Genomic DNA, 27,092 nt, shown 5'->3' with positions numbered 1-27,092 from the left:
TATATGACAATCCCAAAACCTTATTGCTGATTAGTACTAGTCTGCTGAGGTCCATCATATATATGTAACAAGGAATTTACTCCCCTCCCCCCCCCCCCCCCAGCTCACTTTGCATCTCTCTAGACTGAATTTCATCATTTGTGTTATCATCCAGTCATCTGGTACCATGAGGTCCTTTTGCAAATCTTCATTAGTTTATTTACTATTCCAAATAATTTAGTAAAAGATGTGTAAATAAAAGTTAACATAGACACTGTGAACAGAAGGAAATTTCTGGTTCACAGTTTTCTCCCAATTCCCTGCTGATTTGTTCCTGAGATTGAAAAAATGGATGCTAATCTATCTGTACCAGCTGAGAATTACTGGCAACTCAGCCACCTGGATTCTTGGAGTAGTCATAGGATCTACATGACTGGATGTCAGTGCTGCACACACAGTATGATTAATAGTCTAGCTCTTCCCTGGGGGACATTCTTCCGTTGCCTTCATGTATGGAAACAGGTCTGTCCATTTCTGCTTGATTTTAACATTGCTCTTCTAAAAGATATTAATGGCATAAGAAAGCTTTATGGCCACTTCCATTTCATCATATAGATGTAACTTTTTACGCTTGAAGATACGTGCTGTGAAATCAGCTGTATGTACTGTCTGCTGAAGTTTAAGTTTCTCCAAGCTAAGATTTTCCTGAATCCAGTCATGAGTTCAACTTCATTAAGTGTCCTCTTTAAAAGGCAGTGTCTCAGTTCTGTCCTGTCAAACACACTGTTCCAGTGAACATGTTCCACACACCTATAAGGCTTCAGAGCAGTGTCACTGAACTGGGGTGATGATGTTAGTGTTGCACCAATGATGAATTTGATAATATCAATTTAAAAATGGAGGCAGGACAAGATATTGTAACAAATAGATGATATTGCATTCTCAAAATAATCAGTAAGCCATAATTTGAATCAGCATAGTTTTATTGCCTACTCTACTATGTCCTTTTTTGGAACTAGGTGATCTTGAATGTCCCTTCCAACCCAAACCATTCTATGATTCTATAACTCTGTCGGTTGTAAATGAAGCTGTTGTTGCCATATTGATAACACCATCAGTGCTTAATTTTCTTTCCATGATATTTCATTTGATTGCAGAAATGAGCAAAATAAAATTCTGAATCTGGTCCACAAAGACCTCCGTATTTGTATAGTCAGATTTCCAGTCACTTAAAAATCAATTTCAGTATTGCAGCCAAACAAGTCCAATGGTGATAGAAAACACAATATTGATTCTGGTGTTACAGGATTAGGATCTAAATCTATTTTTAAGTAAAACAAACCATTGATATTTGTGTTGTTTTTCTGTTCAAATTAAAACATGTACTAACAATACTGTCCCTTCTCCACTCCCCAACCCACCAGTATTACTCCACTTGTTTTACTTGTTTTGTCTTTTTACAAAGTTGAAAAATTCAGGTCCGTATTCTGAGATTTGATTGTGTTGGTGGTGTTTTAACTTAAAACCTTATTTATCCCATTTACTTTTAACCCAAGATAAAGATTTCCCTAAGATGATTTATCTTGATTATATTAACTGCCTTTCTGTTCCTTGACTAAATGACTAGTTTAGTCTGGATGTCTTAATTTCTAGATGGTTGAAGTGAGGCGAGATGAATTGTACCATGAGGTTGGTCTATTTTGAGACATACATTAGGTTACATTTTCTTATGCTCCATATAGCAGTTTTTAATTAGGTGTATTTTGTTTTTCAGTGCATTTTTTTACATGTGTTTTTGAAAGACCAAGGATGTTTGAATACTAGGTTATGATACTGCTTTGTATATAAATACAATAGACTGAGTGGGACATAATCAAAACAAAAGTAATCTTCTCACAAAGGTGTCTCTAACAATGAATTTGATATGGATATTAGAAGTGCTACTTGAAATATCAAGAAAGATTTTTGGTGGCTTCTGTTTTAATCTGAAAAATAAAATTTCTCAAATAGAAACAGTAGGTCTTTAGGAAGAACATGTTTTTTTCCTCTTTGAGTATGCAATGTTAATTGAGCTAAGCTAAATTGCTCACTATAGTGACTCACTGCTCGTATTGTAATTTAAGAAACAAACAGTACCCTCATAGGCCAGTGACCTTTGTAAATCAGTTTGAGGATTAAGATCTCTTACATATATCTTTCTCCTGCATTAACATTTGGAAGTTACAGTCTTTTCTTTCAAAATTGATTTAAGATATTACAATATAATACAGCTCAGGAGCATGTTTATGAATTCAGTGAAGTACAAAACATCAGTGATACAGAAAGACTGAATACCACATCTGGGACAATGATGTTTCCAAAAGTAGTTGGTAATATCTTCTTTTTTTTTCCTTATGTTTTCTCTGTCCTGAGTTTATTAACTACTCCGTGCTCTTACCCAAGATGTTCTAGCTTATGTTAAAATATGCATACACTTGGGATGTTAGCCACACTCAGCAGGAATATTAGCTGGTGCTTTGTGGACAGTGCTAGTACTCGAAAACCTTCAACACTGGCAAAGAATTTGAGATACCTTGGCTAGTATCTTTGCAGTATTATAGCTGCACAGTAATTGCGAATGTGAAGAGTATCTTCTGCTATATGGAGGAAGTTAAATAGTCCTAGTTACACAGTAAAAACTAAAAAAACCAAAACATTAAAATGTCCATTTTGGTTATTATATTGAACTCTTCCCACATATGAAATGGACACTCCATAGCTGAAGTATCTTCATGAATAGCAAAGGTCATATTAAAGATTCTTCAGATGGAGATTATTTTAGGCTACAGTGCCTTATATTGCTCATATACTGCATCAAATATTTGTGAGTGTGAATATTGATTTTGTGACATTGAAAAACTAGGATATATTGCAGAATGATAAAAGCAACCAAATCTGGGTTACAATTCTGTCTGTACTTGATATCTTTGTCTGTGAGCCTTGGCTAAAATAAATTCCCAAAAGATAACGTTTCTGTTAGAAAAGGCTTGTTATTAATTGGAATTCCTTATTATAATGCAGCAATTTTGATAAAAATGTTTAAAAAAATAAAGATTAACTGCTTTGAGATTTCACACATCTAGCTTTGCTTTGAAATGCCTTTTCATTTAAAACATTACAATTAAATTGCAAATCTAATTGAAATATTTCATTATATGGAAACATTTTCAAACAGTCTTGTCTTCTAGGAAATTTGAAAATTAGCTCTGAATATAACCACTATTTAAAATTATGACACAATAATAATCAAAAGCCTTAGGGGACTTGGTTGTACTTTATAGTGGCTTGTAAGACATGCCTGGTTTTAGTGAATAGAGTGTTGTGGCCTGGGGTTCACTTCTGCCAAAAACCAGAACAAATTCTGGTATTGAGAGAACAAGTATGTAGAAGTGAACGGAAGACAGGTAAAAAGGAAGAATGAAATGTCACATCTACACAAGTAAAAAAGCAGGTCCTCTTACTAGAAATTTCTTATTTGGGAAAGCTGACAGGCTGTTCTCTTGAGCCGATCTATAAAAGAGATGTAATGCTTTCCGAGAGGAGGAGTGATAGGCTGGGTGAACTTGAGATTAAAAAAGGAATTTGATGGAAGCGGGGAAGAATCCTCTGATTATCTTTTCTTTTGGCACAGATGCAAGTCTCCCACTGCAGCACGTAAAGGTCAGCTGTACCAAGCAGAGGCTGAGAGATTTAATAGGAGAAGCGGAGGCGATGATGAAGTGAACTTTGTGTTCATCTCTCAGTACATGAATATATCATACTCTCTGTCATTTGATCTAATCACACTGACTTCAGATCTACTACTCTAATACATAAACTTGAGGGTTTAGCCTATTGCCTATTTGTTGCCTTTTTTTTTTTCAATTTTGAGTGTATTCTAATATGACAATGCTGGCTTCTAGGAATTACGGTTTCTAAGTTGAATCTGTTACAAACAACAGACAGTAACACACAGCACATATTTAAGTGCATCAGTGTTGTAATTTGTTGATGTAGAACAGTAAAGGCATACAGAACATACAGAGTGTTGTTAAAAAATAAGTTTGCCAGTTAATATAAAGATTTTCAGTGCAGGGAATCCAGCACATATTTTCCATGTGAATTCTCCTTAAGAAATCATTCTTTTTAAATTAAGTTAGAAGATGTAAAGGAGAACAAATCTTGAGTTACAAATATACTGAAATACACAGAAATAAATTGGTTTGTCACTTTCTAGTTGAACAAGATGCATAGGAACAAACTATGCAAATACTGACAGAATCTTAACTTACTTTATGGGAAAAAAAAAAGTTAAGATCTTGAATAAAATAACTTGCTGGCTCTTGTTACTTCAGTTACTTCTAAAACTAGCTTTTAAAAAGGTAAGACTGATGTCCTGAATGCATTGGGAGAACTTTGCTTCACAGCTATATAAATAATTTATATATAAATATAATTATATAATTACATGTATTAGGCACTCCTTGCCTAGTATAGGGTTTCTGGCCCCTTACCTGGGAAGGTGGTCTCTGTGTCTGGATAGTAAAGCACAACAATAAGGATAAGGGAAATTAATTTAAACAATTATCCCTGGAGAGTTCATAGCTTTTTGTCACTTTAACATGATCAAACTATTGTGTGTTGAATGACAGCAGTTTGGATTGGCACCTTTTTTTTTTAAGTATAAATACTTTTTAGTTTGTTGGTTTAGAGCCTCTCTTACTTACCTAAAAGCTGGACCCAGAAAATGTGTTTGAATTCATGTGAGCCAAACTCATCACAGAAATTAAGTTATTCAAAGGTAACATTTACTACATTTGTGTTTCAGTAGCATTCTGGATACACCAACAAATATCTGGGTCCCTACATTTGGGAAAACATATGAGTCAGATAAACTGTAGAAGGAGACAGAATGGGAGAATGAATCTGTCATGTGGATCAATGACAGCGCCTGGAATACAACACAGATAAGTGAATTTAGCTAACTCAAAATCAGTCACCATTAAACTTAGTTAAGAATGTCCATGTAAGGGTTTATCTGCGTTAACTCCTATTTAGAAAACCGTTAATTAGTGCAATTTCTATAAAGAAATTGAGGTTCGTGATACACATAGATATAAAAGTTATTTTTCATTCAATGCTGTTACAATGCCATGTTGGCAAACAATATAGAAGAACTCATGTGGTACAATGAAACGTTTTCAGGCTTAAATGTGTTAATCAAAATGTTTGCAAAACCCAGCACGGTGGAAATAACAGTAAGTATTTGGTAATCAAAATGAATCTATATTGATAATAACTTAATAAGCATGCTACATAAAATCCTTAGTTTCTCTCAAGCAAAACACAGGGCCACTTGGTCTTGATGGAAAACAGTTCTGCCAGGAGTCAGTTTCAACACGGAATCTGCAACTTAATCATGATAAGTTGCTTTTAATTTTCTATACAAACAGTAAATATTTCTCTTCAAGTACAGTGGGAAAAATTTCACTACTTCAATCTGTTTTATTGACATATATAAGATGATAGCTCTTACTTGCCACTTGGGCAAGGGGAATAAAACTACTCGAATTCTGAAAACCAAGCCCCCCCCCCGATTTGCCATCCAATGTAACACATAGTTTCCTGGCAGGTAGCAACTTAATCTAAAATGGAATTTAACAATCCAGTAATGAATTTTGCTTTACATATTAAAGTACTACATATACAAAGTCCTGTCAACTGGAAGACTCTAATTTCTTTCTACTTCTTTCAAAGACAATAGGGAATTGATTATTCTCAGCACTGCACCATTTCAATGGGTTTTCATCCCAGACTGGTAAACACTAAATGAAAATAATTTTTTAATCCTTCATTAGTAGTTCTTTAGTATTGATTTTACTGAGCCATTGAAACACAAAACTACTTCTGACGGTGGCAAACCTCCCCAACTATATATGTAGAGGTCAAACTGACAGATTATTGGAACATCTTTATTAGCTTTCAGGATATCAGAAAAGAGCAGAATCTTTTATCATCCTCCTTAGGAGCATAATCACAAGACAAGAAACACGAATCCTGTTATGCAGAAGTTTTTAGTTTCAGGCAGTTCAATGGTAAGGAATTTCATCCCCAAATATAAGATCCAAGTCCAGGGCTTGTCCTTTTTTTTGCTGGCACTTTTGTTCTTACCATTTTTCTTAAAACCATCATATACTTTCAGTGGTATAGTATTTAATCACATCTGTGTCATAATAGCAGTCTAAGACTCTAAACTGAAGAATATACTATCATCCCTATTTTTGCATTACAGTTTAACTTCTATTCATCATGTACATAAACATACACAGCAGCTATCACTAGGATGCAGGATCCTGTTATACAATGTGACCTGTGGACACAGAACTTAAGTGTGGTTTTCTGCTTGAAAGAGCATGTATTTAAGTGTGAAACATGAAGCAGTTAGCATATAGAGATATGCATGCAGAATACTGGTCAGCATTTTGGGAATAAAATGTACCTGTCAGCAGAGTAGGAGGGCATTTTTTGTAAATAAGATAAACACTTTTAAGCAGGATCAATATTTATGACTGGGAAGTGGATTTTAGTTAATGGCACATTCATGAGATCTCAGCAGTGAAAGTTCTTTTCTTGTAGGGTCTTCATTGCTGCAATTCAGTTAAATCCAGAGATCTAAATAGATCCATTTGAGCAACCCAACTGCTGACTTAGCTAATTTTAGCAAATCTATAATCAGGATCATAGAATCATAGGATAGTTTGGGTTAGAAGGGACCTTCAAAGGCCATCTAGTTCGACCCCCTGCAATGAGCAGGGACATTTAGATTAGATAGGTTTGTAGCAAGCACTACCAATCCAACTACAAAACCAAAACCGTAATTCCTCATTTTACTTACAGGGCTTTTTTTTTTCTTCAACTTTTTTAAAAAAATCAAACTTTTAATGTCTGAAACACAAATTTTATGCCAGTAAGCCCAAGATTTAGGTCTAAACCTGTGCCTTCCCATTTAATCTAGAATTCGTTTCTGTGCTCTAGGCTCTGAGAGTCCTTCAGCAAACTGACCCGATTGTCAAGATGTGACAGTTGTCAATAACAGAATAGATAGCCTTAATGCTTACAGCCTACGAACCCTCTGTTGTCAGGAGTGGCTCTGCTTGACTGTGTGCAGATAGCATGCAAAAAGGAAGCCTAAAGATGGTAATGGCATTTGTGGGAGGAGTGTGGAATTATTTCTAAAATCGAAAGGCAGCACAGGAAAAGTGCACAAATGTTTTAAATGCAAAAATACCTTAAATTCTAATAAAAGAAGCATGGCAACGGTAATTGAGAGGTGGCAGGCAGATGAGAGGAGGCCTTTAAAGACAGATAACTTGCCTTTGATAAATTAGAGCTGGTAGATAGAGGCTTAACGGAGAGTTAATGTGGTCAAATTAGTGAATTAAGAAAATTAATTCAATAAAGTTAGCTTAAAGTTAAGCATGTACTTCTAAGTGTATGTAAACTCTAAGACTTTGAACCTTGAGATTTTGGACCTTACAGAGTTCCAGCATCTCGCAGCAAGTCCTGAATTCATAATGTGAGAATTTTTGCACCTTTATGTAATTAATCAAATAAGGTCTAACTTTCCTATTACTGATTGAGCTTCAGGTGATAAATGGTGACATTTTCATTAATCCTCTTAATCACAGCCTTTATTGCATAAGTGTGAAGCAAGGGAACAAAAGATAAACAACCCAAAGATTTATCAGACTTTATATGTCTGAGAGGCATATTTCAACAGCTAGAAATGTCAGCCACCTAGAATGGTGAGGCAGAGGGTACTCTAAGTTATATCAGCTCCAAAAGGAAAATTGTATTCCTTCAACATGGACTCCTCATCAAAATACACCCAGTTAACATTTTTGCTGATAGTATAAAGGCAGTTGACACAAGTGCAGTGGCAGTGACTTTTTTCTTGCATTACTGCACAAACCAGATTTAGAAGTTCCTCACAATATCAGGAACCGTGATTCTATCTTATATCCCCCAAAATCTCAGAGTTTTGATAGTACTGATCTGTAATGAGCCACTCACCTGTAACACAATAATTCTGAAGGTGCTAAAAAAGACACACATCATCAAAATGTGTGTCTCAGCAGTTCACTAAAGCTTGTGCTTTTTAAATACCAAATATCTCTGGGAGTGTGTGTATTTGTTAAAGTTTGTTAGTTTGTGGTTGGTTGTTTTTTTGTTGGGTTTTTTTTTTTCTTTCTCCCCTAGACCATGGATGCTGTGATATCTGGTGAAGGAGGAGCTTTGAGCAACCTGGTCTAGTGGAAGGTGTCCCTGCCCATGGCAAGGGAGTTGGAACTAGGTGATCCCTTCCAACCAAAGCATTCTATGATTTTAAGAGTATGTTCTAGAGGATCAGGCAACATGTTTGTTTGCTCAATTTAATCACTTCTCTAGGAATCCTTCTGGCTATTTTGCCACTGCCAAAGGGCTTTTGAACTTGTGTTTTTTTTCCCCCCACTGCCAGGGTGTTGCTTTTTACAAGACTGTACTTAATAATGTGAATTCCTGAATACATTGAAATAACTACGAAATGTTCTTGTTCTGAAATGCAGTTTGTGCACAATACTTAGAGAAGCTATCTATTATCTTGTATTTGAGGCAAGAAAACAAAAAGCAGGACAAATAATTTCATATTATAGATTTAACAGCAGAAATACAATTGAGTAGTGGTTGAACTCTCAAAAAAAGGCAAGAAAATTATTAAGAAAACATACAATGGGAAGTCATAGACTAGAATTTCTGATCAAGGAAGGGAACCAATTTTTGTTTAACGGGGAAGTTGGCTGGTTTTGGTTTTGACAGCTTTGAGGCAAAAGGCACATACTGTTAGGTATTACCCTTTGGTGTAATTCATCCTCTGCAGAAGCTCTGTAAAAGAAACTGAACAACAAACTCAAGCAATATGCAGTAAGGTCAACATAGTTACTTCTAAGGAGATCACATTGCTCCCATTTTAACATCATTATATTAAAGTGCTTTTTTTTATAACAGTTAGCCTAGTATTGAAAATACTAAGTTCATATCAAATTTCTAAATCTTTCTTCTTCTGGAAAACACAGGCTGGTCTTGCTAGAACAAGAAACCTCCTCGCTAGACCCAGTAGGACAGAATTAAAGTAGGCATGTTTTCTCTAATGAACTGTCCTCAGCCGCAACTCTGTCAGCTCTCTTTTACACAACTGGTCCAGTAAAGGGACAGATGGACAGTAGTAGGCATATTCCATGTACATTTGGATGGGAAGTTTAGATGACCATTCTGGGTTTTAGCTTAATTAACACATACCCTGTCAGCCCTTTATTAGGAATCATTTATAGTTCATAATTCTATACTGGTTTGCACAGAATTTGTTCCCTTTGAAACGTATTAGCAACCCCCACATCTCTTGCTCTCTTCTTGTTGGATGGATGTCTACCATGCGTTAGGACTGTTTCTCATCTGTGCATTGGTTTACAGTGATTAACAGTGACTTCATTTCCCTTTTCTAAAGGTCAGTGTACTGTAAACAAGATAGAGTCTCTGTAAGAGTTTTGCCAGTGAATTTAGTAGGGTAACAGTCCTATACTTCGAATTCTACCCACATCCTTAAGGGTGAGCCCACGTGATGCCTCAGACTGCACTGCAGTCTGCAATTTTGAAATCTGGGTGACTTTATATGGAAGCTTTTGGTTGCAAGGTCGCAAGTGTTTTAAGCGTTCTCCTTTGTGATCAATTTTACCTTTCCTAGATGAGAGATCACATTGCCAAAATGAGTCAAGGATTTATTATAAAATATCTTATGAACCTTTAAACTCAATTAACATGGAATAAAGATTTCCACTAGGACAGAAACATTTTATGTTAGTACATTTACTCCATATAAACTACAGTAGCTAGGAGACTCCTTCCAGCTCCACTGCAACTGGAATTTGCTGTCTATAAATGGCTTTCTCAGTAGCTGCAGGAACACAGCTCGTGACACCATTTACAAAGAGAAGAAAAACTATAAACCTGCAAAATTCTTTAGATAGTCATTGAAAGGATAAAGGAAGGATAATAAGGAACAAGAGGATTAAATATACTTTTGCTATATATTTGAAATGGAGCCTATAGTGAATGCGTAAGAATATACTGTAATTGCAGTAATGATGTATTTTAATGTGTTAAGAATATACTATGTGCCTGTGGCACATACTAGATTTTTAAACTAAAGCCGCGTAACGTTTTGATAACTTAGATACCTAGTGTACATACATGTATTGTAAGTGAGTCAGGGATTGCTTTACAGCCAATGCAAATTCTATTTGCTTGAGCATTTCATAAAAAGCATGTTTACAGCCTCAAATTTCAATTTAGATTTTCGATTCACTTCAGTATGGAAAGTTTTTTTGAACAGAGCTAGACCCAGACCTCGTGCCTGTCCTGTATGGTTAGTACTCAGAATAAAAACCATCGGCAGTAGTAAATTCACGGCGTTTAAAGTGGCTTTTCTTGAAGCCACCCTTTCAACTAAAAGGCTCTTTTAAGCTCTTCCAGGCACGGACCCCTCTGACCCGGCTGTCGCGACAGCCGGGCCGGGCCAGTCGCTGCCGCGCTCCGCACCGCGACCCCTCGCTTCCTGGCGGCGGCCGGCTGGCTGCCGAGGCTGTGGCGCCATCCCTTAGACTCGGTCCCCTTTCTACGCGCTTAAGACGGGGCCACCGTGGGCACGGAACCAGCTGGGGAACGGCTGGATGTAGCGGGGCGGAGAGCGCAGAGCTCTCCTCGCAACAAGCCGCACACAGCCCTCGCAGCCGCCACCTCGCGCCGCCGTTATGCGGCAGCGCCCCACCCCGCAGCAGGGCGCGGCCCCGCGCCGGTCGTTCTGGAAGGTTCGGTGGCCACCCTGCGATTGTGTTGTGGTGAAGCCCTTGCCGGCGGCCGGGGGAGTTGCGGTGGGTCATGACCAGCGGGAGTGGGTGAGTTTCCTTGTGTGTTTCTCTGTCGAGCATTTAATGTAGATTGACAAACGTGCGTTTTGTCTTCTGGAAGGAGAATTCTGCCGTTCCTGGCTGAGGCTTTTCTGAGCGCCGAGTGCTGAGGAGAAAACTGCGCGGGCAGGCAAGTGTGTGGCCAGAGCTTGCAGGGCAGCTCAGGCCACTAAAAACTAGCAATGACTGTGTTTTTTTTACTACTTACGAGTCGTATATGGTAAGAGGTGGTGTTTGCCTTTTGCAAACAAGAAGCTCAATTACCTTGTCGTTTTAAGGCCTAATTTAGTGCAGCGTAAAATCTAAAATACTCATCCGTGAGGAAACAGTAGAAAACAATATATTAAAAAGCGCATGTTTTTGTAGGTTCCCAGATTTTCAGTTTCAGTTCTTCAGTCTGAATATTTGGCCTCCTTTGAGAGGGCTGCATTTAAGCAATCACGAGATTTTGGGAGCATCTGTGTGAGCAACTGCTCATCAGTGCAAGTGAATGATATACGGTCCAGTTTAGAGTATTATTTTGGTCAGTATTTGAAATTAATAATTTTTCATTATGCTTATGCTTAAAGCTGGTTGGTGATGGAGTAGTAAAGTAGTCCTGTGGGTATTACTTTTTCAAGTCTTGTTCAGTGGAAGCAGGACAAGAATAGACTAAAGGTCTTTATAATAACACTGATAATAGTAAGGTATATTGTATCCTATTTAATTCTGAAATGAATGCATTTTTTGGTTATGGTAGGTACAAATTTATGCATCTGTGTTCTGTGATTGATTCCTGTCCTGAATGAGGCTGTGTGGAAAGATCTACTTTGCTTTTTGGTAATGATTAAGGTAGTCTTCTCTACAAGGGTTCCTCTGAGTTCCTTTCCTTCATTTTAGTTCTGAGAAACAGCAGTTGTCAATATTTCAACCGTTGGAAAGCCCTGGGGTGGGTATGTGTGTGAGGCGGGAATTGAGTCATCCAGTTAATTGTAAAGCATAAACAAACAAAAAAAAATTTTTTTTCTTACGTGTAGATGTGCCATGAGGGTTGCACACCATTTAGCACTAAATTGATTCTCTACTGTCCCAGAAGTTACGGTAGATAATTGGGTTGGAGAATGATTCCAAGAAGTCCTGAAAGAGAGAGTTAACTCATGACAAGTTCTGAAATGGGACTTTTTTTTTTTTCTTTACGGTGCCTAAGGCTCTGATCCACTGTCATACTCTTTTAAATTGAAAGACAGACCTTGTACTTGCTCTGGGAATGCTTGCAAAGTTCTAGAATTCAGATGTTGCTACATGCCGAATCTTGGAACAAGTTGGATGGCACTTCTTTTGTTTGTTTCTGAAGGGTGGGAGGACCTCCAACTATACTTTCACAGGGATTTTGGAAAAATTACTTGCGTGATAAAGCATTTTTTTTCCCTTTTGAGGAGAAGCTTTCTCAGGAAGGGCAGTAAGGATGCCTAAAGTTTCAGATTAAACCCTCCCGTCATGCAGCTTTATATTATTTCCCATTTTTGTTACATATTTATTTAATCTATGTTTTAATTTGGATTTTCATTGTAGTACCACTGTATCATTAATAATAAGTTGGCAAATACTGTGTTCACTGATAGTGTATTGTTCCAGTTTCCTAATCACATATGCTGGTATACATGGTCTAATGGTATTTTGCATTTATTTTTGCAGTAGTGATCTGGTTCAATTAATGTAGGAGGTGAGTTAGTGACAACTTTTGGGGCAAACCGTAGTCTAAGTTGGTGATAATATTTGGGATTTTCACAAATAAAGTGAAATTAAAATTGTTCTGTGCATTGGTATGTTTTAGTACTCCTTTGGTTGTTGCTGGCATCAAATTTGCAGGGAAATGCAAATTTGCTGCACTGATTCCAGGGCTGAGTACCGAAGATAGTCTTTTTGCTCTTCGCCCTGTGGACAAAAGGACAACCTATCATCATGAAGTTTTGTTTGTTCAATAACTTCTTTTTTTTTTTTTTTTTTTTAAACAAAGTTAGATGTGCTGAATTCTGTAGTAGTTTTTAGAGGATAGACAGTTTCATTGTTTGTGAATTTGTCACATGCAGTTTGTAATGCAGTACTGTGTCCTGCAGAAAATAAAGTAGATATTACTAGTGGTAGATGTGTGAAAATTAGTGTCAAAGTTTGTATGGCTAGTGTGAGCTACTTTATTTCTGGTAATACGATGAATTGAATTTGTATTTTTAAGTATGTGTATGCTTGTATTTCCCTGTTTTGTTTCCTTCCAACTATGAGGAAGAAAACATTCTTTTGTTGCTAAAGAGTTCATTTATGCTTGTAGGTAATGGGCGTTAATGTTCTGCATGTCATACTTTATTCAGTTGTAGCTCAGTGCCATATTGTTGACTCTCCTATTCTCATCCTAGATTTGATAGTAAGTGCTCAAGCAACACACGTCTGTAATTCTGTACCCATAGTTAATAGTGAGGATCACTGGAAATGAACTAGAATATATATTAACTGCTTCTTAGTGCAAAAAATACATATTTCAGAAACTTGTACTGCTAAATACTTTATATATTGCCAAAGCAGGTGCTTGATACTAATGTTAGGTGTAAAATGGGCGTCCATACTTTCTGTGGAAGCAAAAGTTCTGTGAAGGGCTAGTCCTAAGATGGATTAAATTCTTAAAGTAAGTTTTGTTGCACTGATCTTTCAGTATCTTTGATTATCTGTGGATTTGTTGGTGGGTTGTCAGAGTCTCTTCTCCCCCATCGTGATTTCTTTATAAGTTTTTGTGGTACAATGTTTATTACATTTCTGAATGATTGTTCTTTGTAACTTTCCAGAGATTAATTTATGATTAGTATTATTGACCTTTTCTTCATTAGAATATGAATCTGTAGCATGTATAACCAATCCAGGAGTTGCGTCAGAACAATGTGCTTAGAGCATAACTGTTTTTGTAAAAGGATAAATGTCTATTTTGACGTTTTGCTTCTGTTTTGAACTTTCTAAAGAACAGTTACCTGAGCTGTGGGTTTTTTTTTTTTTCCCCCCTCTCATTCAAAACTAATGTGATGTTTTATTTGTCAGGTGTCCTCCTTTTTCAAGGAATTTAAAACATTTACATCGAAATGAAAGAATTTCTGGCATTCATACTAAGTGATTACACTGCTAAAAAGAAGTGTGTTTCCTCTCCTGCTCCGCTAATACTTAAGTGCTAAGTGAGAGCTGTGTGGTTTCATTTTGTTAACAGACTGAGAGTCATCTTAGCTCATGCTGATTTAATAACATAGACTGTATGCACGTTGGAGGAACTACACTGCATCTCTTGGGATTGATTTCCATCTCAGTTAACTAGTCAGAGGCAAGGAGGTGGACATTTCTGGCAACGGCAACAGTCTGAAAACTGGGAGGTGGAAAGCTAGAAGAGACATGGAAAGCAATATGATATATGTTAAATATATTTTTAGTATAGTTTGTGACTGTTCACACAAAATTGGTGAGTAATAAAAATTAAAGTGATGGTGTAGCTTTTGACCTGAAGTACCCTAAAGCATTTTACAAGCAATGCAGAAGTAAGCTATAAACTTTGGAAGCAGCTTATAAATAGCTCAATGTTACAGTTTTACTTGGTCTGGAAAGAAGTTAAGTTTTATGATAGAAAATAGGTAAATGGGTTGAAAAACAAGCAACATTGTGATACTGCTTTATTGCACACTGGAGGTAAGTTTTCAGTCCACAGGAATATGTTTTTTCACTCTAAACAAATATTCCAGTTTGTGTAAGTTTTATTAAGCTCATAAAAATGCATAGTAATCATAAATTCATATAAAAATGCAGCAACAACTGGAAGACATACATACATACATCAGTCTAGCCTTTTTGTTAAAAATATGGAGTCATTATTTACTGCTGACCTTCTAGTTCTTCCACGGCATTTTTTTTGTATGAAAAGTCATTTTCCTCAATAGACTTTTTAAGGCTTCATGAACAGAGCTAGGGGTAGAAGCTAAGAACACGAAATAAACTTTTAGAAGATAATTTAGTATACCACAAGATTAGAAGCAAAGAATATGTAAGTACCTTTTTGTACTTATAGTTGGAGGAGAGCAGACTAACAGTTAAAATCAATTTTCAGAGAGTATATAATTTATATCAAAAGCCCTGTTGATGGCTGTAATGCTGAAAATAAAATGTTACTCATCAGTTCAGTATTCAGCTGCTCCTACAAATGAAATATCTTCTGACCAGTGATTACTTAGGATTAATTTCTACCTTAATGCATTGGTTTATTGCATTTGTGTCCATTCGTGCTGTAGTGTGATGTATTGTGTATCGTCCCTATCTGATCGTTCTTTCCCCCTCCGCTCTTCCCCCTCACAACTCTTCCGTTTGTATTTGGTGCCCATCTCTTTGGCAGTTTGATGGATCACAAGGTCTTCAAGGCTTTGCCCTTCTTTGAAACGTTTGGCAAAGCAAGGTCCTTATCTGAGTTTCAGCCTTTTTAATTTCCCACATGTAGGAAATGTCAGTGATTTGGTAAATTCATATACACATTAAACTTAGAGTGTATCTGGTTAGTATTCTCAAGAGAAAGATGTACTTGTGCTTGGTTCTGATCTTTATTACATGCCCAAGGAAGTGGTCAGAAACCATGTAGATGAGGCCCTCAGTGGCATGGTTTGGTGGTGGACTTGGCAGTCCTGGGGTAATGTTGGATTTTACGATCTTAAAGGTCTTTTCTGAACTAGTTGATTCTATGATAAAGTGGCAAAATGATAGGATCAGTATTTTAAGCTTTCTGGTAAAGACTGTATTTGAAATCTTGTGACAAATTTTCTTGGAACTTGAAACATGGCAGATTTTATTTTAAAAATATCATTGTTTTTCCTTGGTTTTGATTAAAAGTAGATTGCAAACGCTGAAACATCAATAGAGCATTCATCATCCAAGGCTGTATGTGCTAGTAGCACGGTCTGAAGAATTTCTGTAAGGTTATCAATGGGAGGGATTGTGTTGCCAGAGAATTCTTCACACTGTGCTATAAAGTTTTACAAAGAATGTACTTCGGGCTTACCTTGCAGTGTGGTGAAGGATCTTGTTAACTTGAGGGTACAAGCTTTGGAAGGTCTTTTCTCAGTGGAAAGAATTTCTTGACAGGAAGTTTTAACTATGAAGAATAGGAAGTCTTCACCAAGAAGAGGAAACACAAGTATAATTGAGTTAGGAGTCCATGAAAAAATGATAAGAAACTAAGCACTTCTTGGTGGAGCGAGGGGCAACACAACTAAAGAACATGTTACTTCATTCAGTACAGTGTATATAAGAGCAATTTAGGTAGTTGGCAGACTATTCCCAAGAAAATACTAATTTTTGGGAGTTAGTGCAGTAAAGTTGACTTGGGGGAGTGGGAAGGGGGGGAATCCCTTAGGGGCCATTTAATCCTTAGTTTCCAGCATGGGCAAACATTACTAGAACAGTAAAGCTGTTCTCATCTGAGAATAAAACAGGTGGTGAGGCAGCATAGTGCTTTTACTCTTGCTCTCTAAAAATCTCACTTTTGCATTTGGCTTTGCACATGTGTTCTCAGCTTGGAGTTAACTCTGAACCTCAGCTCATTCTTAAACCACTCTCATGCATCCTTAAGTCACGGTTGGAATGTCTGTCTCAAGGACTCTTACCAACAGGATTGTGCTTTCCTTTTTCTTTTCAGCAGAATGAATATGGTAACACCTCTTGTTCCTCTGACAGTGAAGAGGCAGACTCACTTGCAGGTGAATTTCCACGTGTCTTGAGGCCCTTAATGGATTGGTAGCACTTGTGCCTACAGGAAGGATATTACATTATCTTCATCACCTCCAGCCATATATGGCTTTAGGGCATTGGCTGTTGCAAATTATCACACTTTTCTGAAGAATCTTTCTTGGCACACCTTACTGGAGATCCACTGGAAGTAATTGGTGGATGTCCAAGATTTTTTTTTTTTGCCTGTATGTTTTTTCCCTTTAGCCTTGTTTTGTCCAGTGGAAAGCATTTGGAAATCTGAGGATGAAAGAAGCTGAGGACTTCTTAAAGCATGTACCTTCCACTAAGGGAGAGGACATTGATACATAGTGTAAGTGCATTTGTGTGATCATAGCCAAGGTAAAAAGCCTTCCATCTCAAGATTTTTTGAGAATTGTGCAAGCTTGTTCATGTATACTATATCTCAAAGAGCCTCTACTTCCTTTTACTTTTGATTGTTAGATAAAGAGTAGGAACTGGAGAAGTTAATGCACACATTTCAGATAAAAGCTTTTCCAGTTGTGCACTCTCTTAGATATACATGCATGTTCCATATAAGGTTGTAATGTGTGAGAGGAATATGATTAGTTAGGGTTTTTTTTCTTTTTTTTTTTTTTTGTTTTTTTTACGTATTGCATCTAGTATACACAGGTCTTACTCTTCTAAATGAGCATCAAATAATATGGACTTTGGTGCCTTCATAATCAAAAAAACCCATTTTGTCTACTGTTGACGCTACACTTACGTGCTCAGTTTGAAGTTTTCCTCTTCCCACTGCACCCTAATTAGTGTATTAATTGATGTTGCTAAAAATTCTGGTTTGTTCACTGCTCTTAATGTTTTCAAGGAAGAGCTGTATTAATGCTTTCGTAGTTTCTTGGAAATAGTTGAAGAGAATGATTACAAATAGATATGTTGCACTGACTAGTACCAGTTGAACAAATAAGCTTTTTCACATGGTTAAAAAAAAAAAAAAAGGTTGAAAAATTTCTTTGTTTTCAAAGTTCTGTTGGGGCTGATTTCAATCAGACCAGTCCTGGCAAACACTGCTCTTCAGAAAGAGAATTATTTTCAGACTGAGAGGAATCACTGGCTCTTCATTTTGAAATTCTACTTATTTTGAAGTTGCAGTGTACTTGGACTTCAGGTCCCGTTAAAGGAAGCTAGTGACTCTCTTGGAGGATACAAAAGAAATGTGATGGAGCTTACAATGCTTATGGGAAAGACTGCAGCATAATAAAGGATTTTTGCTGTTTGAGGAACGTTCCAAGGTGTACATGATACTTCAAGGAAAGTTAGGTGATATGTCTTCTCAGAGCTAGGGCTTGACTTTCCTTGTGGGTTATGGGCATTTAGTGGTGATGAAACAGCTTTTTATCCTTAGTAGTAACATTACAGCTTTGAAAGAGATGTCAGGACAGGCACGTTCCCATTTGACTCTTCCCATTTGGTTTATTTGGATTATCGTGTTTTGGATTTACATTAAGGAGATCTTTTCAGGAGCTGGTGAGGAATATACCAGCAGTGAGTGTACTGATGGTGGCAACCATGCTAATGACTGCTTGGAATCTGGATTGTCTTTTGGGTGGAACAGCTATTAGCCTGATCACCTACTGAAATTGACAGAGAACCCTTTTACTTGTGCATAAGCTACGTGTAGAAAAGTGGTGACACTTAAATGCTGGGAGAAGAAAATTCTACTCATTTTCTAATGGAAACAAAAAATTTTCTACTGTCGATCAAAATAAAAGGTAAAAGATTAAATTCACTGTTGGTATAGCACTCTGTAGTATGAATTCCAAATAACCAGCAGAAATGTAACACGATAAATGTTTGTTTTCTAAAGTATTCAAATACTACTTTCTTTGAATATTGATTTTTGAAAGACATGGAATTTAAGTAATAAACCTCTGTTTGTCATTGTGAAGTGGCTTTACATGAATTCCTAATGCTTACATCCTTAATTTGCTCCTTGTGCTTCGAGAGCAACCAGTGAGTTGTATTGGAGTACCAGGGATAGGTTCATAAAGTATTCATATGTAGGCACAGGTGTACATGGAAGGCCATGCATTCTAGCCTTCATCCTTTTCAGGAAGCGTCTTACCTAATCTTTTCTGAATTTTGGATAGGAAAAGTAATTTGGCTATACACTAACTCCTTGTAATTATTTTCATCAACTATGTAAGAATAATAAATCCTTTGATAATAGATCATCATTGATTCCCTTTTAGAAGTAGTGTTGTAAAATGCTGGTAGATTTGCTTGTATTTTGCAGCAGCTGGACTGTAGAACTTATTTCATGAGTTTTGAATAATTACAAATTAACTATGCGTATCTATATCTCTATTAGTATTTGCAGCACTACAGAGGTCTGTTTCTCAGGCAGCTCTTGATCTACATTAACATTGGAGTGATATATATGTAATGCAGCTGCTTCGGTGAAGGCTGTGAAGACTAGCAAGTGTGTAGTAGTTTACGTAAGGGCATTATATGACTTCAGTAGGATGAAAAAAATCGACTGATGTCAGTATCCCTACCCCTCTTGTACCTTTGTCAAGCCTGTCTGTTTCAGCCTGTTGATGCTGAGTTGCTGTGAGCTGTGGCGAGTGCTCTTTTTTCCTTCATTTCTTCAAACTTGTTGAACCGTGGAGCATCGTGGAAGAGCTTCCCCCCCCCCCTTTAAAGGAAGCTGTATCTCCATGGTGTATAGTAAAATAAAACAGAAGATAGACTACTTCTTTTGCAGATTTCAAGTTCCCTTAGATGTTTTTAGTGTAAGTTACGCTGATATGACTATTACAGTAGAAAACTGTGCCACTAATTAGAATAGTGACGTATGGATAGTGCAGGGCATAAATCAATCTGTGTTTCATTACACCAAGTCACGGCAAATGAACTTGATCTTTAAGGTCTTAAAAGTAAGGTTAAAAAAAAAATAATCTGGACATGATTTGAAGTGGTCTGAAAAACTGAGGCACGGTCATGAGCAGTCTAGCTGAAGTCTTGGGATCTTACTTTGAAATTTCATGATGTTATCAAAACACCACTCTGAAGCTATTATGTGGTGAACCTGCATTGGGGAGAAGTCATGAGATTTCTTGTTACTTTCACACTTTTGTACAGCTCTGCACCCCCCCTTTCTTCCTCCTGTGTTTCCTTGTTCAGATACATTTTTTGACAAATTAAATTCCCCAAATAGCTCAGGCTTTCTAGCAGAGATTTTTTTTAGCAAATTTCGGAGTCGGGGGATGAATACTTACAAAATTGTTTGTTTGTTTATTTAAGGTTGCAAACCTTGCTTGTTCATTATCAACAAATGAAGATGGAATGAAAATTGTCCAAATGGCAGCTAATCACATAGAGACTTTGTGTCCACAGGTATGGCTTTTCCAATTAATTCCTATTCCAGCGCACTGAGCATACACTCTGTTTTTGTCACACAACATAAATATTTAGTCATGCTCGTTCAGTCTAACTTCACATTCCATTCACACAGCTTAGTGAGTAAATGGAGGCCAAATGATAAATCAGGGGCAAATACTCAGTTAATTTGTTTATTTTTTCTTAGTGGTTAACATAGGAATTGTAAATAGTCTGTATTGATGGGGAGTTTTAAAAAGCTGTAGAAATGGCAATTAAAGAAACATGCTGCTCTGTTTCTGAAATTACATGTGTTTGAATGAACAGTGTAACATAATAGGCAGATTGGGAGTATTTTTACACTTAGAAAGCAATACATGTTTTGACCTTTAAAGTGAAATATTATTACCATTTGATTTGAATTTTCTGTATGTGAATGTTAGTATGCATTCTTCTCATTATCACCAATTCAAAAGCTTGTCTTAATTAAATGAATGAAAAACAGCACAGATACAAATAAATTTTTGGTACTTAATACATTTTGAAATGTGTATTCACTCTGTTACGTTTAGAATTACAGAGATACAAAAACTTCTGTAGTTAACATCTGTTCAGAGCAAAGATTTTACTGATTTGTGTGAATCTGATTTGAGTGTTTCAGACTTGAGGCTGCATAATTTCAAGATCATTAGTTCTTTGAAGGTTACTGTAGTTCACACAGTGGCCTAAATATTCTTATCCTTTTGTGTGTTTGCACGCTAAATGTAGTTGAAATAGGAGGTGAAGAGCAAATATTAGTAATATATTCAGTTACAAGCTTGAGAAGTCCATGTCATGCCTGTTGAGTAAATGCAAGACTGGGGGGGAAGAGCGGAAGAGGAACTTTTACCAAGGAAATGTGGTATTCTGAAAATACCACAGATCAGTGTTTTCTCTTGAAATGTGCAGTTTCAGTGTCTTTTTTTATAACTTTTACAGTTCTGTGTTTCACATCCCGCTCTATTTGATTTAACCTGTTTTGTGAGATTGTTTGCTTGTAAGAAGAACTCACGCATAGCTTCTTCCAGCCTCTTTGTTTCTCCAGGGCTACAGGTGCACCTTTATAATATATTATTATGCATTCAGATGTAGTATTTTAATTTAAACCTAACACTTTCAGTATTGCATCTGATAGCAGAAACTCCTAAAATCCAATTTTTACTAAAATACTGATTTTCTTCACAACCAGTTAAGTTGCTAGGGTTTTAATTTCCTACAGTAAAATGGAAGTTTCTTGTTTGTTTCCCACTTCCTCCTCCCGTCCCCCTTTTTTTTTTTTCCTTTTCAGACCTCGAGGTAAACCAGAGGTGAAATAGTTGATTATAGATCTGTCCAAACAGAGAATGTAGTATGCACGTAAGATTATGGTGCTATTAATAGTATGTTCATTGTGCAGGATTTGCTGCTTTCTTAGATAAGGACTGTTCCCTGTGAAAGCAGTTGGCATTTTACCTAAGTAAGAAATAATTGAATAAGGCTTCTGCATTTTTCAGTAAATCAGATTATGCCATATCATTTAAAAATCCTCCACAGGGAAAATAATTTTCTCTGAAGATCCCTGCAGGGCATATCAATTCTAGTTTGGAATGGGGAAATTTGCATTTAGAACTCCCTAGTATTTTTAAATCTTCAGAGTAAAAAGTGTTTTTTTCTGTGCTCTGAAAAATCTATTTCTCGATGGGAACCATGTGTTCTGGATTGAAATCTGAAATGATTGAATTGAAATAGAAAGCAACAACAGCAAAAGAACCCCACCAAAAACCAACACCCAAACACACCAACCAAAAAAGCAGCGATAAAAACACCACCTGCAGAAAACACCTTGGAGTCTTGGGAGTTCTGCAGATTGGACCAGGAGAACTTCCTATGTAGCACTAGGGAAAAGGCAGATATAGAGTTGGCAAACCCTGAAGAAAAGTCTTTTTGCTTCTTTTACATTCAGTTACACTGTACTATATTTAAAATGGAGAGGGTTGGTTCTGAACTCTCACCATGGGTTGTTTGATTTTTTTCCTCAAATGAGACTATTAGCAAATATTTTGTTCAACAAATGAAATAAACTAGGCATGCACGTTAGAGCCAACACAAAATGCAGAATGCCTGTTCCTGAAATTCCATGAATACTTCATGAGAAATTAATTTTAAGAATATTTAATGTTTAAATTAGTAATAGGGAATAGAATGAAGTAATAAAAGGCTGCTAGCATATCCTCTAATGAAGGAAGAATTATTTCTGTTCATGTCAGCTAGCTTTTGGTTGGGAGAATTTTCTTGAGTGTTGTCAGGTAGGTAAGATCTATGAAGTCACTTGCTCTGTTTGTGAATCCATGTTACTTTCCTGGTGTGCAAACAAAATCATGACCTCGTTACATACGTGAGGAAGAGAGAAAAGGAAAAGAACCCACAAAGGCAAGCAAACTTCTATTTTGAACAGCAAGGATATAAACCCATAGAGCTGTTTGGCTAATACAGATCTTGGGTTTCATATCTGTGTGCTTCAGTGTCATGTTTGAAGAAGTCTCAGGTTCTTCTAATAGTCCTCTGGAATACGAAAAGATACCCGATAAAGGGTAAACCTGTCGATATAGAGATGGAAAAATATTCTATATACAGGAAAACAGATTAGCAGAAAGGAATGTGGCTTCCCTCAGTTCTTTATAGGTTTTTATATTTTTACAGGCTAGTGAGCTTTCAGGTGTTGGTTCAACAAGTATGTCTGGTACATCAGGCCAACAAGAGGAGGAACAAGGGAGAAAAGACCTAGAAAAAACTGTTTGTGTATAAGGAGAATCTAGCCTGTTATTTGACCTAGCTTCTGTGTTAGTACTGGGTTGTCTTTCCTTACCTCCCTTAAGGGTAGGCCTCTGCTTTTACTGAGTTGGGGACCTCTGCTGAAGGATAAACTTGAGGAATAAGGATGCCTTATGCAACAAGCTCTGGAGGGAAGAGGTGAGAAGGAAGCCATTGATCAGCACCTGGATGTAGTTGAAGGCCTTAGGTATGTGACTGAACCTGGGATAAGGACATGGTGTTGGAAGAGAGGAGAAAAGCAGACTGAACAGCAGCTGAGGAAGGTGACAGTGCAGTTGTTCTCTCTGAGACTTGTGTTTGTTAGAAGCACATGTAGTGGAGAGGCTCTGACGCACGTAATGGAAGGTAATGGCATTTTCCTCCTTGAGGGAGTGACAGCCAGGGAGTGCCAAGAGCATAAATACAAGCAGATCCTGAGCTGGTATTTTTGAGGGGAAGAATGACCTTGAGCCTAAAGCTGGAAGTGATACTTCAAAGTGGAGATCAGAAGTGACTAGTCTCAAGGCAGCAGCTGGGAAGAGTTTCAGCGTGTCAGCGGGCTCTAGCTAGAGCCTTTTGATAAGCATAAAGATCCCTGGAGAATTTTAAGGAGCAGGAGGTTTAGGCTCATTTTGTAAGAGTTATACCTGAAAAAGCAAATTCTAGGCTCACTTCCTCTGGAGATAAGATCTTGCTAGAGCTTGCTACTAGTTACTGAAATGGCACAGGGTGATTAGTTCTGGTACATCATGCAAGGTAGCAAAATACAGGAAAACCATATGTATGTTCATGTAACGTTTATTTGGTGCTAAGTAATTTTTATAAAATCATTCAATCTCATGCAATATTTTTATCAGCTATTTAAAAAAAGATAAGGTACACGCTGGTATAACCAGAACCTCATATCTTCGTATATTTGGTGACTTCTGTTTTTCTCTTAAGTATTGTGTGATAGATAAATTTCCTTCTCATCTAATAGCTTTTCAGCTAGATGGTTTCTGTGTAATGGGAAATACATTAGAGGTTGAGTTGTTCTTTGTGTTTAAAAAATAAAAATGGAGATGAGGGGAAATAGCCTTAAAAAAAGTGTGCATCTTGAGCTATTTTAAATGTATATGAAGCTGTCACCTCATTTCTCTTCCTAATTTGCACCTAACGCAGATGTTGCAGCATATTTCAGAACTAGTTCCTGAGGTGCTGGAGGAATTTTGCAAAGACATAAATATCCTTTTTTATAGCTAGCTATTGTTGGTGCAGAATTACATGCAAGACATAGATTCAATGGATATGAAAGGCATGCTGAGCCAGGTAAATTTGCTGTCACTTCTTATCCAGATAGTGATAGCTGACAGCATTCTCAGAACCAGATAGTGATACTGGTTCTGAGAATGCTGTCAGCCTGAGTCTTATCTTTGTATTAAAGCTATCGGAGCTATTGGCTAAAAAGTAGTGCCCATTACACATCATTTACTGAGTATGTATGATGAAAAGCGAGACCTTGTGGTAGGCCAGAAATTTTGTCACAGGCAGGACAGTGTTACAGGCCACAGTAGATCTAGATGCTAGTGTTTATTTAAGAATTGGGGAGAGCATATATCACCCTGCTACATTATTACAACATGCTCACTCCTTTATTTTCCCCACAGTGTTATTTTCACTGGGTCTCGACTTTTCTTCTGAGCCTGTTCAGAATTTGCTGCTAGTCCTGGACAGTTGGGCGGAAAGTTACGATGGTGTTGTCTTTTACATCTGTTGCAGTAACCTGTCTTGGGTCTTGCTATCCAAGGTTCCTAGGTGTCTCCCAGTATCTGTCACCGCATGGTTTCCTGACCTCCAGGGTCTGTCCTTACTTCCAGGACTGTTTCTCTAGCCAGGATCTTCATCAGCCTCTTTTTGGGTCCCATAACCCTTGATTTTTCCCAGTCTTAAGTGTGTGTGCAGAAGCATGAAGTGTGATCCGCTTCCTAATTGGTGGGTCTGTTTTTATATCTCTTTATTAGTTGTGTGAGTCAGGATGTCAGCTTTGTTTACTTGAGATGTTAACAGAATTTAAAACCACCACATACCAGTCGCAGCTGGCTAGTACCAGACTTGAGCTTGAAAGTTCAGACATTCCTCTTCCGCTGCCCCAGTTACCTGTTGCCTGTAAGAGTTTATAATTTAAACTATTTTTTGCCAACCACAGCCCTACACTATTCTGAAGAAACCATTTGGAAGTAGGGAAGGTGAGTTGACCTTTAATGACGGAGCATTAGCTGCACAGCTCTCAGGCATCCAAGTGGATTGGCGTCGTTGAATCCTGTGGCAGGATGTCTTGCAAAGAGCACTTTATAGCTTGCTTTGAACAAGAACAGCTTGCAGTACAGACTGCGCTGTTGAATAAAACTACATGTCATGCTGTGCCTGTTTTATGAGGAGGTTGAGGACCAAGACTTGTATCCTAGAATCATAGAATGGTTTGGGTTGTAAGGGACCTTAATGATCATCTAGTTACAACCCTATTGCCATGAGCAGGGACAGCTTCCACTAGATCAGGCTGATCGAAGTCCCATCTGACCTGGAGTTGAACACTTCCAGGGATGGGGCATCTACAGCTTCTGTGGGCAAATACGGTGGAATTTGTCTAGTGAAGTACTTACTGTTGCTTAAATGGAAGCTGGCTTGTTCGTGGTCTTTTGCACTCTACTTAAGGGCACGTTTCTTCTAAGAACCACAGAACATACGGTTCTGTGTTCTCTCACGTGCTGGTGTAACATCTGTAGAGGCAAGTGTTTTTTTCATGATGACTAGTTATTGAGGAACAGTGTGAATGGGAAGATGTTATTTTTAAAACAAATTGCATGCTTCTAACATGTCTTCACTGGTTTATGTGGAGTATCTTAGTTTAGAAACAAATACTTGAGATTTGATATGATTTTGTTTGTTTTGTAGTTATAATGGATGCATTAATTCTCCTGGTTTCTATACCTTGATATGTCTACTCATAAAATTGTTCTACAGTGGTGTGCCCAGTTGTAGGCAGGGTTTGGTACCTATGGTAGCATTTTTGCTCTGCACTGCTTGTTCAGAACTTTTTACTGACAAAGAATAAAATGTTTATTGTCAGTAATCTTCGTGTTATAGACTCTACTCTTATCTGCTCATATTGGTTTACTGAGTTTGTAATATTCAGCAAATGGATATCTAAGTGTGTGTGGTTTCTTCTTTATCCTCTTTCTCCTTAAGTTAAAATGTCTTCTGTAATGGATTAAGGGCCCTTTCCCTCCCACACTTGTTTACCTCGTGCGTCTGCACGTACAGTTCCTCTTATGCCTTATCAAAATACTGTGCTGCAAGAAGTTAAATTGGTGTATTTGGAAATGGAGGTGTAAGTTTGTTAGCCCTGTTCCTATAATGCTTCTAGTTCAGCTGTGAGGAAGAAGCTGTGAGAAAATAATGAAAACCTAATCAGGATCTAACTAAATTTGTAATTCTGTAAATACTTGAAAAGCAGTAAGAAATGCAGAACGGTTGAGGTTAGACTGGCAACTTGTAGTGATGACACATGATAGCAGACTTAGTTTTGAGATCTTGCAAAAACTTCTGGGAATACATCACACCAGATTTCTGTCAAGTTTTTAAATGAAATAATTATGTTACAAACATTGAAATATATGATTTAGGAAAAAAAAAAAAGATTCTGTGCTTATGAAGCTAAACTGCCTCTTAGAGATAACCTTTTGCTGTTTCACTCCAGCTTCAGTTAGTAGAGACACATGGACTTCATTGGACCCCATAATTTGCTATTCTTCATACACATTCTGTTAGAAGGGTCCATTTTCTATTTAGGAATTTACTAAATTGGCTGATCAAAATGTAAGAAACTGCTTCACAGTTCCGTTCTCAATGCAGGGGAACCAAAATCACATGATTTCACTCATGAACTCCTCCACAGCTATGGGGGTTTTGAGAGACTCCTGTCTATGATTGGTTTAGAAAGGACACAAGGGGTTTTGGTGTGTTCCCACTCTTGGAGGATGTCTCAGAAACTTCCGGCACTTCTGTTTAAATTTCAGTATATAAAAATTTATATATAGAATCATCCTCCTTCACTTGGAGGATGTGAGGGACTTGGGGTCAAAACATGGATGTTTTGGTCATACTTCTTGCTTC

General features: G+C 37.3%; 1 protein-coding gene across 1 annotated transcript in view; it reads left to right on the top strand.

The window, feature by feature from the left end:
- Positions 1–27,092, top strand: part of CTNNA3 (catenin alpha 3) — a 491,060-nt gene that overhangs the window by 295,586 nt on the left and 168,382 nt on the right. Inside the window, exon 10 of the mRNA XM_030487065.1 lies at positions 20,037–20,129. Within this exon, the coding sequence (XP_030342925.1) occupies positions 20,037–20,129 (93 nt within the window). The remainder of the gene's footprint in view (positions 1–20,036; positions 20,130–27,092) is intronic.

Source organism: Strigops habroptila, chromosome 5, assembly GCF_004027225.2.
Source record: "Strigops habroptila isolate Jane chromosome 5, bStrHab1.2.pri, whole genome shotgun sequence".
Classification (NCBI taxonomy): domain Eukaryota; kingdom Metazoa; phylum Chordata; class Aves; order Psittaciformes; family Psittacidae; genus Strigops; species Strigops habroptila.
This window is presented reverse-complemented; position numbering and strand designations above follow the sequence as displayed.